Source organism: Peromyscus eremicus, chromosome 2, assembly GCF_949786415.1.
Source record: "Peromyscus eremicus chromosome 2, PerEre_H2_v1, whole genome shotgun sequence".
Lineage (NCBI taxonomy): Eukaryota > Metazoa > Chordata > Mammalia > Rodentia > Cricetidae > Peromyscus > Peromyscus eremicus.
The window spans coordinates 56,399,715-56,413,925 of NC_081417.1; the positions used below are offsets into that span (position 1 = coordinate 56,399,715).

A 14,211-nucleotide genomic window follows, 5' to 3' on the forward strand; every position below is an offset into this window, starting at 1 on the left:
TGCATACAAGCACAAACACACACACACATACACACACACACACACACACAGAGAGAGAGAGAGAGAGAGAGAGGGAGAGAGAGAGAGAGAAAGAGAGAGAGTTTTAAAAAAATCCTAAAAAGTTAGTTATTAAAATGACTTTAAATGGTTAATTTCCATGTGTGATTTTTTAATTTGAAAGTCCTTTTTGAAGCCATTATTGAAGTTTTAATTAAAAAGGAGCAAGTTGTATCTCCTTGTGTAACATTTTTTTAGCCTTTTAGTATTAGCTGAAGTGAACTGATAGTTTTTTAAAGACTTATTTAGCACTATCTGATGAGAACTTATTTCTACTATAGTTCATAGAAAGAATAAAATGCCTCTAAAAATCACCAAGTTTGAGTACGGCACAATTAACAGACGAGCTACAGGGAAAATATATGATACCACAAACAAATTCCCCTAAAATATGTCTTTGTGTTCATGCAATTCCAATTTAAAAACAAGAAAGACTTTTTGGGGACTTGACAAATTAACAAACTTACATGGAGACATTTGAAAATAAAGGCAGACAACAAATCTACAGTTTGCCTTCTCTGTAGATTTTGTATCTGTAGATTAATCAACTGAGGAACAGAACTACATGGGAGAACTGGTTGTGTAGCTAATTTCCTCCAAACTGAGATGTTTCCCCTTGAGAGAAACTCTTTTTTTTTTTTTTTTTTTTTTTTTTTGGTTTTTCGAGACAGGGTTTCTCTGTGTAGCTTTGAACCTTTCCTGGAACTCACTTGGTAGCCCAGGCTGGCCTCAAACTCACAGAGATCCGCCTGGCTCTGCCTCCCGAGTGCTGGGATTAAAGGCGTGCGCCACCACCGCCCAGCCTTGAGAGAAACTCTTAAGACTCAGGGAGATAATGAAACTTACAAGGTTTGTGTATTAGTCAGGGTTCTCTAGAGTCACAGAACTTACAGAATGACACTCTCTCTCTCTCTCTCTCTCTCTCTCTCTCTCTCTCTCTCTCTCTCATATATATGTGTGTGTGTGTGTATGTATATAGATAGATAGAGATGTAGACAGAGATAGGTAGATATACATATAGATATAGATGGGAATTTATTGGAATGACTTACAGGCTGCAGTCCAACAATGGCTAGTTGTGAACAGAAAGTCCAAGAATCTAGTAGTTGCTCGTTCCCACAAGGCTGGGTGTCCCACCTGGTCTTCTGTAAATGCTGGGCTCCTGAAGTAGGCTCCAGTGACAGTGAAGGAATGGATGTACTGACAAGGTGACAATAAGCAGGTAAAGAACAAACCCTCCTTTCTTCCCTTGTCCTCATAGAGGCTTCCAGCAGAAGGTCTGGTCCAGGTTAAAGGTGTGCTTTCTCATCTCCAGGTCTGGATTAAAGGTGTGTGTCTTCCAGCCTCAAAATCTGGATCCAAGGCATCTTGTCGTCTTGCCTCAAGATCCTGACCACAGGTGTGTCCTCCGTTTCGGTACTCTAGTTCATTCCAGATATAGTCAAGTTGACAACCAAGAGTAGCCACTACAGCTTGGGAAGCCCATACAGTTAGAAGATTTACAGGACCGCCCCCCCCCCCCAAGATATGATCAAAGCAGTACTTAATTGCTAGGAAGAGGAGACTGTCCAGTGGAGTGAGTTCTGGGCATGCAGCTTTTCTGGGTCTTCAACCATGCAGAAATGGGCTTTTTTGCTGGGGGGACGAGACAATCCAGTGAACCTAAGTTCCAGGCACACAGCTTACCCCAGTTATCATCCATGCAGAAATGGGCTTTTTGGCAATGCAACTGCTTTTTCAGTCACTCATGCTCCTGTAGGTAACCCCAATAAATGCACTGGTTCAACTCACTTTCTCTTGTGTGAGACTGTATTCAGACATTGATTGTGTTGTGTGAGTTTTCTGTAGGATAAAGACATTCATTCACATCTCCCACAGAAAACTCACACAACACAATCAATGTCTGAATAGAGTCTCACATAAGAGAAAGTGAGTTGGACCCTGTGAAGGATGATGAGATATGCAACTGAGGCTGATCCCTCTGAGGGAGGAAATCCAGAGACAATCCCAGTATGACTACAGTTCCCCAAATGGTATGAGATAGTGTGCATCCTTGCTGTAGTGGCCAATGCATGCACTCTCCAACAGATATAATAACCTGCAACCAAAGCTGAGCTGTCTCAGAGTAGAGCATGCTTAGGGAGGATTCTGGGGTGGCCATCTTTCTCTACATGGCATGGGTCAGCATGCTTCCTTGATGAACAGCTCCACCCCATGCCAGTATGAAGAAACACCCAAATAGCTGATGGACTAGAAAATTCATATATTGCCATCACTGAAGTACCTTGTATGGGACAGGATCATAAGCTGGCTGTGGTAGCTGTTACAGGGCCTTTAAAGTGTGGGCAGAGACATGCAATCAACATGTGGTTGGGGCCAGAGACTGGTACATGGCCGGAGCTTAGTGGCTAGTGAGCCTGGCTGAAACAGTGAATTATGGTTCAAAAGGTCGCAAAAGTAAGGTCAGGAGAGAGAGAGAGAGAGAGAGAGAGAGAGAGAGAGAGAGAGAGAGAGAGAGAGACCCGATGTCCTTCTGCACGTGCATGCAGCACATACGTGGGTATCCCCACACACAGACAAAAAGATGCTGAGCTTCCCTGGCAGAAGAAATACACAATAAACAATACTGAGACACCACTTTAATCCAGTCAGAAATTACAACCCCAGGTCACTGCAAGTGTTTACCACCTTTACCTGAGAATATGGTATGAGAGTTTCAAACTGTTGATGAAGTTCTAGTAGCTGAATTAGCTCTGCATTCTTTTTGGCTTTTTCTTTAATCAAGTTAATATAACGTTCAGGATTTTCTGCGAATGAATATGCAGCATCTCTGGTACTGAAAGTGTAATATTTTTCTTTATGTTTCAAAATTCCAATGGATGGATTTCCTGTGAAAATTAAGAACAATAATTTAACTAAGCATGAAACAAGTGACTTTTTTTTATGATAAGCCATAGTACCTGTAGGGGCGTGTTATTTTAAGGTGTATTACTTTTGTTTATGTTGCATTTGTTTAAATCTGTGAAGCTGAGTTACTGTGCCTGTCTAAAACACCTGATGGTCTAAGAAAGAACTGAACGGCCAATAGTGAGACAGGAGAGTGAAATAGGCAGGGCTGCCAGGCAGAGGGGATAAATAAGAGGAGAAATCTGGGAGGGAGGCAAGGAAAATAAGAAGTAGCCAGAGAAAGAGGAGGACTTCAGGGGCCAGCCACCCAGCTACACAGCTGCACTGCAAGTCACGGAGTAAGAGTAAGATTTACAGAAGTGAGATATCAGGAAAAGCCAGAGTCAAAAGGTAGATGGGCTAATTTAAAGTTAAGGAAAACTGTCAAGAAACAAGCCAAGCAAAGGCTGGGTATTTATAAGAATAAGCTTCCATGTGTGATTTATTTGGGAGCTGGGTGGGGTCCCCTAAAAGAGCAAAAACCAACAACAGCAGTACCAATGTTGTTGTGGTTTTGTTTTTGTTTTATTGGTGGTGTTGGCAATCCAGCCAGAGCCTTTCACATGCTATTCGAATACTCTACCACTGAGCTACATGGCCATCCCACACACTGCATTTTAACATATCAGTTCTATTTTTGTTTTGCTAAAATATTATTAACCAATAAATGTGTGAAATTCATATTAAATTATATATTTTTATTTTTAAATTTAAAACATATTTTATGAGACTGAAGAGATGGCATAGCAGTAAGAATTAAGTAGGGCTCTTCTTACACAGGACCCAAATTCAGTTCCCAGCACCTTCATTAGTGGCTCATAACTGCCCCTAACTCCAGTTCTCAGGATTCAATGCCTTCTTTCGGCCTCCACAAGCACCTGCACTCACATGTATATAGCCCCATGAAGACATACACACATACACATAATTTAAAAAGAAAGTAAATCAGGGGATGGAGAGATGGCTTAGTAGTTAGCAGTAAGTATTGCTTTTCCAAAGGACCTGAGTTTGGTTCCCAGCATCCTGTCTCACAAAACGTGTGACTCCAGATCGTCTTTTGACCACCAAGGATACCTGCACACATGTTGCATTACTCACACAGCCAAATACATACACATAAATCAAAATACAAATAAATCTTTAAAAATTGAGTTTTATGTAGAAATCCTCCTATACAGATGAAAGCCATTTAATCTATTTGGTAAAATTTACAAAACTATTTAAATTAATCTGATTACTAAGGTGTAGAAGGCCTGAGGTCCTTGTGCTCATAGACAAGCACTAGGGAAACCAGGAATGTTAGACATGAAGGGCTGTATCTTCAGCAGAAGACACACATACCTGGAGTGGATACAGTTGATAGCCTGGTGATCTGTGCTGTCTGTAGGGCCAGGTCACATCTGAGCCCCCAGGCTGTTATGTTTATCCCAAACTCTTCCTCTCTAGACCCTTATCCTGAGCACTGTTTCTCAGTCACTAGAACCTGTCTTTATGGAAGAGGTCACAAGTACTGTGCAAACGAGTTTCGATGTAGTCATGGCTAAAGCTTTACTGGTGATAATACATATATAAAATAAAATTATGTTTTCAAAATAAGTAGTAAATTCAATATTGAGAGGCAATACATTATTATTCAAAAAGTGCTGTGTAGAGTGGGAATGACAAGAAGCCTGCTGGGGCTGGGGCATAGTTAGCTCGAGTTGTCAACATGACGTGTGCAGAGAAGAAACCTCAATTAAGAATTGCTTTTATCAGGTTGGCCTCTGGACATGTCTGAGAGGCCCTGTTTTGCCTGCTAACTAATGTAGGAGGGCCCGCCAACTGTGGACAGTGCCATCTCTAGGCTTGGGCCGTTTAAGAAAGGCAGCAGAGGAAGCCATGGAGAGCATGCCGGTAAGCAGAGTTCCTCGTGGCTCTTTGCTTCAGTTCCTGCCTTGAGTTCCTGTCTTGGCTTCCTTCAGTGATGGACTGTAAGCATGTAAACTGAAGTGAACTGTTTCCTTCCCCAAGTTGGTACTGGTCTGTGTCTTATCACAGCACCAGAAAGCAAACTAGAACGTACTCTAGTCCTATAACCTTAGCACAGGCCAGCCGGGGACAGGAACAGGAGGTAGCTGGGGTGTGTAGGCTGCCAGCCTAACTCCAGACTTAGTGAGAGAACGTGGCTCAAAGGAATAGGGCAGAGAATGATAGAGAAGGGCACCAGATGTTCCCCTTCTCCTCCTCTTCCTCTTCTGTGGAGACAGGGTCTCCCTACTCAGACCTGGCTGTTCTGGAACTCACTGTATAGACCACAGTGGCCTCAAGCTCACAGAAATCCTCCTGCTTCACTTCCTAAGTGCTAGGATTAAAGGTGTGCACTACCATGCTTGGCCAGATGTCATGTTCTTGTCTCCACTAGCCCTGTACACATCGCCACATATAATGCACATACACCACACACACTTGTGTTTATACGCACACCACTCCTTTAGTGTGGGGGTCTCTGCAAACACCAGGGCCAACAATGTTATATATGTATATATATCACAGAGAAATGTTACTTAATAAAATATTTCCTTATAAGACTCTAACAGAGTCTTATGTTAATGGACTGTAACTGCAAAGTGACCAAGAATATTTTTAAGTGAACACCTTAGTTAAATAAGTATGTCTTTTTCATTTAACTATTTTAAAGACACTATTTTTAGCATTGCTAAACCATGTTTCTGGACTCCTGCAGCACATATGAGTTATCCCCTTTTTAAGGCACTACAGAGTCTATCTTACATGCTGACTGAGTATCTTTACTATGAAATGTGAAATGCTCCAAAATCAGAAACAATTTGAGTTCCTTCATATGCCACATGCAGGAAATTCACATGATAAGTCATAGTAAAACTATGGGTGCACTCAAAGTAGTGTACTCTTTTAGTACTCTTGGCATAAAATGTCTATGAACCATGATTGGAATTGTGTTTAAATTTGGGTCCCATCCCCTAACACATGTCTTTCTCCCAAATCCGTGATTAGAACCCCTTTTGTCCTGAAGCATTTTAGACAGTGGATAGTCAACCACTTATCCTTACAGCTTCTTGTTGAATCTACCGGATTATACTGGAAGCACCTGAGGTAAGGACACTGCCTGGACCATCTCGACCTCTCCGGCCTGGTTCACCATCTGACTATGGAAGTTTTATAGGACAGCAACGTCGCTACAATAAGCAGTCAGTATGGAACAGACAGCACGAAGGCAGACTGCTATCTCCAACCACACACCTACCTGGGAGAAGAAGACCGTCTGTTGAAGCAAATGTGTAGCCACAAAATCCACGGTACTGAATTAGCAGTTTATCAAAATTTGCTGTTGTTTCTGGGAAAAACCAATCCATTTTTCTGAAATCTGGCAAGTGTACTCTTTCATCTAAAATAAAAGAGAACAAGAGGCAGTTTTCATCCCTTGAGAAGATGCAATTCCCTAAATAAATCAACAGTAGGCCATTCTAAACATTAACTTTTTATCATCTGTACTGTTTCCGACTGACAACATTTCTCTTGGTCAGACTTATTGGGGTGCTATTCCTGTAAAGAAGTGTGAGCGCCTCGGGGACTGTCCGAGTCAGTAACTCGCTAGAGCACGTGTGGAAGTAGAGCGTCACTCCAGAGCGAACAACACTGGGAGGAGGCCTTTCAGAAAAACCCGAGCTCTTCCGTCAGGGTATGCAATGCTTCCTGCTGCCACACATTACATCACCCCAGGACATGAGCAGAAAGAGCTGTTATGTGACCAAGAGGATCATCTTCATGCAGGACGTCACAGGTCTTCATACAACGCTAGATGGACAAAACTTTGAATACAGTCCTTTTATTTTATTTATTTATTTATTTATTTATTTATTTATTTATTTATTTATTTATTGGTTTTTCGAGACAGGGTTTCTCTGTGTAGCTTTTGTGCCTTTCCTGGAACTCTGTAGTCCAGGCTGGCCTCAAACTCACGGTGGTAGCACACGCCTTTAATCCCAGCACTCGGGAATATAGTCCTTTTATAACTAGACTGTGTCTCAAAACTGTAGAGAAAGTTCCAAACAGGAAGAAATGTCTTTCACTAGTTTGATTGATTAAAGGGTATAAAATGTTTTGTTCTATAGACTTCTTTTTTCTCAATCATTTTTATGTTGTATGTATATGTGAGTGCCTACATATGCATGTATGTGCACTGCATGCATGCCTGGTGCTCCAGAGGCAGAAGAAGGGGCTGGAGTCCTCTGGTGCTATAGATGTAATGCAGGCCATTACTTGGGTCTTCTGCAAGAGCAGTAAATGCTCTTAACCTCTGAGCATCTCTCCTGCCTGTTCTTCTGACCTTTAAAGATAGTTCCTCATACTAGTAGCTTTACTTATGTTGATAACTAAAATGAATAAATTAGATACAAACGATATATTCATGAAAATCTGTTTTCCAAGATTATTGACTTTTACAATAACACATATATTTCTAATAGGTTTGCTTCTAGACCCAAACAGCCAACATCCGGTTTGTCTTGACCTTGTATCTACAACTAAAAGTAAAGCCTAACTTGGAGAAAATAAATGTTTTATCCTGATATGCCCATGATCTCCAGGAATGATAAGCAGGTATAAATTAAATTCTTTCAGAAGAATATTGGCTCTCCCAATTCACTAGAGAATAACCTGATAAAATATTCTGATGAAGAAAAAATTCTGACTCTGGTAGGAAATGACATCTCTAAATCTAAGAACTTGCAGCTTAGCTGAACACTCACAATTGAACTGACTTCAACTTTTCAATTTCATTTCATATCTGCTTAGACATGCTGTTGTAATGAAGCCAAATAAGTAATAAAAACTCGTACTAGAGGATTTTAGGGTATCCTATTTAAGCTTTCAATTTTTATGTATTCTAACAATTTATGAAAGGGCATCACTGCTATATTCTTATTTTCTACTTTTACCAAAATAGAATTTGAAAAAGTGCTGTGGGATGATCTGTATGTCAAATTGCTCTGATTGGTCAATAAATAAAACACTGATTGGCCAGTGGCTAGGCAGGAAGTATAGGCGGGACAAGGAGAGAGGAGAATTCTGGGAAGTGGAAGGCTGAGTGAGGGAGACACTGCCAGCTGCCGCCATGACAAGTGGCATGTGAAGATGCTGGTAAGCCACAAGCCACATGGCAAGGTATAGATTTATAGAAATGGGTTAATTTAAGATATAAGAACAATTAGCAAGAAGCCTGCCACGGCCATACAGTTTGTAAGCAATATAAGTCTCTGTGTTTACTTGGTTGGGTCTGAGCGGCTGTAGGACTGGCGGGTGACAGATTTGTCCTGACTGTGGGCCAGGCAGGAAAACTCTAGCTACAAAAAAGAAGTTAGTAAATCATCTAATTTCTTTTTTCTGCAAAAAAGTTTGAGTATTAAGTTCTAAACCCTACTTTGATATTTCTCATGAATTTTAGATTGACTTTAACTAAGAAAAGGTAAAAAGTTGATGAAATGATAGAAAGCTGACTAATAATGTCAACCTTTCTATAAGAATAAATATATCTTTTAGCAGGTCTAAAATCAGCTCAATTAATTGTATAAGGATAAAATGAATAGGTTCATAAATCTCAACTTGATACTAAGAAGATATGTAGCAAAATAACATTCTCTAAAATGGAGCTTTATTTGCAACAAATATAGCAAGATTTTTTTCTCAGTACATCAATTACAAAACCCATACTGCTGAAATATAAATGCACAAACACACAAAGCCAAGAAGACATGAAGGACTACAATAAGAATTGATTTCTGGGCAGTAAGATAATCAGTTTGATAATCAGTTTCTATATTTTTTCACATTTTTTGAGACAGGGTCTCCTGTAGCCCAGTCTGGCCTTGAACTTACTGTGTAGCCTAGGCTGGCCTTGAACTGATTCTCCTGCCTCTACCACCTACATACTAAAAACTAAATGTGTGTGTCACCATGTCTGTTTTTTTCATATTTTCTATAATGAATACCAGTCTCTCATAATTAAGATGTTCAGTGTTTATCAGAAAGCCATAGAATAAAAATTTTAAAACAAAAAGAGTGACTTTAAGCTAAAGGTAACTTTAAAAAAAGAAGGAAATAGTGATTAGTGTGCATTACCCATGTGCTCCTTTATCCTAGCTATGTCACTTTTCACAGTGACATCATCAAGAAGACCGTGAATCACTTTCTCAGGAAAGAGAAGCTCATGCGTGCCCAGGAACAGCTCCAGGTTAGTGGTCAAATTGCTGAGGACACTAATCAACACCGTCTCATCCTGGAAGCTCATCCACAGACTTGCCAGAGCTATAAATATAGGCTAGAGGGAGAAAAAGACCAAAAAACATAACTGTGACAGAGTCATCACTATACTCTACAACATGAGCTGTAAAGAAACATTCTCCTACAGTCAAGGTCTGGGAAGCTAGAGCAGACTCATAGTCAGGAGGAGGGAAACCTGTGTTCTCTTTCAAAGCATTTCATTTGGCATAGGTGTTATAAAGTTATTTATTCAGAACGTAACCAAACACATTTGCTCTCCTAAGAAATAGTAATGCTTTACCTCAAAAGGCCAAGGAGGAAAATATAGCTGAAAAATTTTGTTTAAAAACTAATGACTCATTACAGTTGATTTATCTGGCCCAATCCTGAATCAAAAGGACCAGGAAAGCATACATGTACATCTTATACACATCGAGGGAGCTGTAGGCTAAAGCTCTAGATCAGTGAAATACAATATTTATTCACAGTAAAGATTAATGACTTCTAGAACAAACAGAAAATCAACCAGGCCTCACATTAGAGTTTGTTTTGAAAACCAAGGTTGAGAATGACTGCCAAAAGTTATCATAGTTTCAAATGGTCTCTTTCCATGTGAAATGAATGCATGGACGTTTTACACCTACCTTGTTCGGGTCAGGGTTGCAATGTTTTTCTATAAAGTGGTGCTCTTATTCAGAAAGTCGATGCATGGCAGATAAAGAGGCTGCCTTCCTTTCAGCTAAGATATACGCTATCACCTCTGTGCCATAAGTCATCAGCTCTGTGCCAGGCGCAGTTTCTGACAGACTATGAACACATTCTCATTCTCCCTCCCTCTTCCATCCCTCCCTCCCTCTCCCTGCCTCTCTCTTTCTCTCTGCCTTCTCCCCTCCCTCTCCCCTACCCCCACGTGTGTGGGAGTGGGAGTGTATAGAGGCCAGAGGTTGGTGTTGGCTGTCTTCCTCAATCTCTTTCCACCCAATTTCTTAAGTCAGGATCTCTTGCTGAATCTGGAGCACTGATTGGCCAGAAATCCTCCTGGCTCTGTCTACCCAGCGCCACACCTTGTTTTTCACAAGGGTTTTGGGGATCTGAACTCAGGTGCTTGTGTGGTTGTGTGGCAAGCCTTTTTACCAACTGAGCTAACTTCTCAGTTCTATAAACACACTTTCAACATTACAATGGACTGCTTCTGTTGCCATAGATACTATGGTCATCATTACTAGAGATTACCATTTCCTTCAGTAGCAACTGCATTCATCAAACAAACAGCAGGCTCTTACTAAGACATAATCATGAAGAACAGGACCGACTTGTATAAAACTGCTACATATTATATGATATTATTCTAATGGAATACAATAATAATGAATTCTGAACCAATTTATAGGACTCAAAGGGATGTTTGGTCTAAAGAAATTACCCCTGTCATGGTGGCCATATGCCTGTATTCCAGCATCCGGGATGTGGGCACAGGAGGATCCACATTAAAGGACAACATGGGATATCTACTGAGCTATACAGTGAGGTACTGGCTCAAAAAATAAAACAAAACACGAAAAAGCAAACAACAACAACACCACCACCATACCCACAGGCTGGGGAGTTAGCTCAGCAGTAGAGCGCTTACCTAGTTTGTACACAGCTGAGTTTGATCACAGGGGAGAAAACGTTTGGACTAGTGAGTGGCTCGGGGGTAAAAGCACTTACAAGCCTGACAACCCAGGTTTGGTTCCAGGATCCCACCAAGAAAGCAGAGAACCAGTTATCAAATGTGTTCTCTGACCTCCACATGTGCAGGATGGCACGCCCCTTCGCCATAAGAAATAAGTAAATAAAAACACATAAAAAAGCCCAAGTTACTGAGTGTGGTGGTGCGTGCCTGTAATCCCAGCACCCAAGGACAGAGGTCAGTGGGTATTTGTGAATTTGAGGCCAACCTAGTCTACATAGCAAGTTCCAGGTCAGTTAGGGCTACACACTGAGAGTCGGTCTCAAAAACACAAGGTCAAAGAGGACCACAAATACTTACAAAGACTTGTGATGTTGGGACAGCTGTCTTTGATTTTACTATCATTTTTAATTGTTCCAGTTGAGCTCCTAATTGTTTTATCATCATTTCCACTTCTTGAGCACAAGTAATTATATCTGACTAGGAAGACAACATAATTTGTATTAATATTTTATAATTTTATTATAAATACCATGTGTTAGTTAAGCCCTACCTGCTCCCAACCAAGTGACAATGACGTTGTGAGTGCCACTCCCTGCCAAACAATGCATAAAACACATGTTCTGAATTAAAAGTGTTGCAAATACACATATCACTGTTTAATTATAGCATGCTACTAATTGTACTATCGAGTACTAAAGAGAATCAACAACTATGAATTAACTTCTACCAATACAGTTCCACTAAGATCGAACTTAACTTTGCTGTTTCTGCCTTAATCACTGATCACACCGAGGCAATGTAAGTTCCTAAGGTTGCCTCCTTTGGTGAGACAACTGGTTCTCAGGAGACTGCATTATATAGAAATTGCCAGATTTTGTGAGATTAGCTCACCAAAACGGTCTGAAGGAAGATCTCATACTGCCGGATATTATACAGTGCTTCCTTCAGCATGTACGGCTCAAGCTCTTTGGTCATAAGTGGATTCTTGGACACTTTCTCAAGGATGGCTGTGTAGCGAAATGCCTGGTCTTGGGCAATCTGAAGCTGGGAGTCGATATGCTGCGTGGTGGTTGGGATTGCTTCATGGAGAATAGCTGGCACTGCTTGCCAGGGCATGAGAGTTCAGGCATGAGGGAGTGGAGAAAGAATCAGGGAACAAGAGATCAGAAAGTAATGGTATTTTAAACCTTAAATTGAGTCAGATTTTCCCCATTAGATTAATAATACTAAGGCATGTTTTTCATGGTCCCACCCCATGCAGAAAAGAACCTGTCAAAACAACAACAACAAAAAATTGTCAGAATAATAATAAAAGGTAGATTCAGATCCATTTTTCTCACTAAAATATAGAAAATTTAGGTAGATCGTGGTGCCATGTGCTGTATTAGCCACGCTCCTTTAGAAAAACCAAATTAAAAATGTATGTATGAACCTAATCTGGACTCTGAAAATAAACAAAGCGTCTAGCAATGGAAGGCACTCTCTGACTGATGGAAAATTGATTTTTGTAACTTTTATGTTTATTTAATGTATAGGAGCATTTTGTCTACATTTATCTGTGTAGCATGTGTGTGCAGTACCCACAGAGGCCAGAAGTGGGTGCTAGATCCCATGGAATGGAGTTATAGGTTCTAGTTCATGAAATGGTTCTGAGTCACCATGTGGGTGCTGGGAACCAAACCCTGGTCCTCTATAAGAGCAGCAAACATCGAGCCAGCCCTCCAACCCCCAAATCTGACTTTTTATAACAATTTTTAAAATAAAAAATAAACAACCACAAAACCCTCATTGGGTTGGAGGTGTAACTCAGTGGTTTCCAGCCCAAAAAAGGTAGGCTGAAAAGAGAGAAGGCAGGCAGGTTGGCTGGCTGGCTTCCCCTGTTCCTAGTTCAATCAGTGGTCAGTGATTAGATAAAAGACAGTAATGCCTTATCAATGGGCCTGCAGAAGTCTAAAATTACATGATTACTTCTACCATTAGATCCTCTATTAGATATTTCTTAGGATTTTCAAACTTACAAATAAAGAATGCACCAAAAGGTGTGGTGGTACACGCCTTTCATCCCAGCACTTGGGGGGCTGAGGCAGGTGGATTTCTGGGAACCAGAGGCAAGTCTGGTCTACATAGCAAGTTCCAGGCTACTCAAGGCTACAAAATGATATCTATCTAAAAAATAAATATAAAGCATTATGTATACAACATCATAGAAGTTGTTCCTGAATTTGCAGATCTTCAAATATCTCCTCTTTGGTCTTTACATCCCATTAGTTACACCAGCACCAGTTTTCTTTCTGTGGTAATTTTAACTTTTAAATCAATTTTCCTCCCTTTGGCTGGCAGGAAGTAAGCATCACCCTCCAGTGAGTTAAAGGGGTGGCATCTGGGCTGCTCCTCACTCTAGTCACTGACTCAATTCCCTGCACTAGCTTCATAATACAGAAAAATTAAAGTTTTGCCTCTGCAAGGTAAGAACTACTAACTATTATGAAAAGCAATTGCTTCTAACAAACAGACTGCAAATATTTTTTTCTTTTGGTTTTTTGAGACAGTTTCTCTGTGTAACAGTCCTGGCTGTCCTGGCACTTGCTTTATAGTCCAGGCTGTCCTAGAACTCACAAAGATCCACCTGCCTCTGCCTCCCGAGTGTCAGTGCTGTGGTGCATGTCCTCTGCTCTGCTGTGAAGTTAAGCCTTCAACACACAGCACCTTCAGACTTAGCCTGATGCACACTCACGGTCATCAATGCCTTCTCCTCCTTTCCCACAGTCTCTGTTAAACAACCGGATGCCAGTAACAATCATGGTGAGCTCTTTCAGCTGCCGTTCCTTGTCCTTTTTACTAAGAGTCAGAAACGTCCCCAGCTCAGCCTGAGGAAAAACACTCTGCAGAGCAGCTGTAAGAGATGGAGAGAAACACCCAACGCTGGGACAAAGGCGTCAGAACTTTAGACTGTCCGTAGAGCGGGCTGTGCCTTTCTAGTGTTACCTATACAATTTATGATACAATTTATAAGGCATGCAGAGCAAAGGTTACCAAATACCAGGGCTGAGCTGCTGAAAATAATGTTATTGCCTCGTGTCTCTGTCTTTATTAACTTATCCATTGGTAAAAACAATCTTTCTAAGTAAAAGGCTCGGAGGAGAAAAATCTATACTTTAAAATAACAATGGAAAAATGTAATAGGAAGGCTGGATACCTTGCCTAGTCCCACATTATTTCTTGTTTTTATTTTTGTGGGGGAAGGGGGCCCCATGTAC

General features: G+C 40.8%; 1 protein-coding gene across 3 annotated transcripts in view; it reads right to left on the reverse strand.

Annotated features, from left to right (window-relative positions):
• The window catches only part of Cfap206 (cilia and flagella associated protein 206), a 40,070-nt gene that overhangs the window by 16,877 nt on the left and 8,982 nt on the right, over positions 1–14,211 (reverse strand). For all 3 annotated transcript variants that reach the window (XM_059254095.1, XM_059254096.1, XM_059254097.1), the window contains exons 6-11: positions 13,689–13,847; positions 11,846–12,054; positions 11,312–11,431; positions 9,139–9,337; positions 6,266–6,406; positions 2,752–2,945 (exon numbers count right to left, since the gene is read on the reverse strand). In XM_059254095.1, the coding sequence (XP_059110078.1) occupies positions 2,752–2,945; positions 6,266–6,406; positions 9,139–9,337; positions 11,312–11,431; positions 11,846–12,054; positions 13,689–13,847 (1,022 nt within the window). The remainder of the gene's footprint in view (positions 1–2,751; positions 2,946–6,265; positions 6,407–9,138; positions 9,338–11,311; positions 11,432–11,845; positions 12,055–13,688; positions 13,848–14,211) is intronic.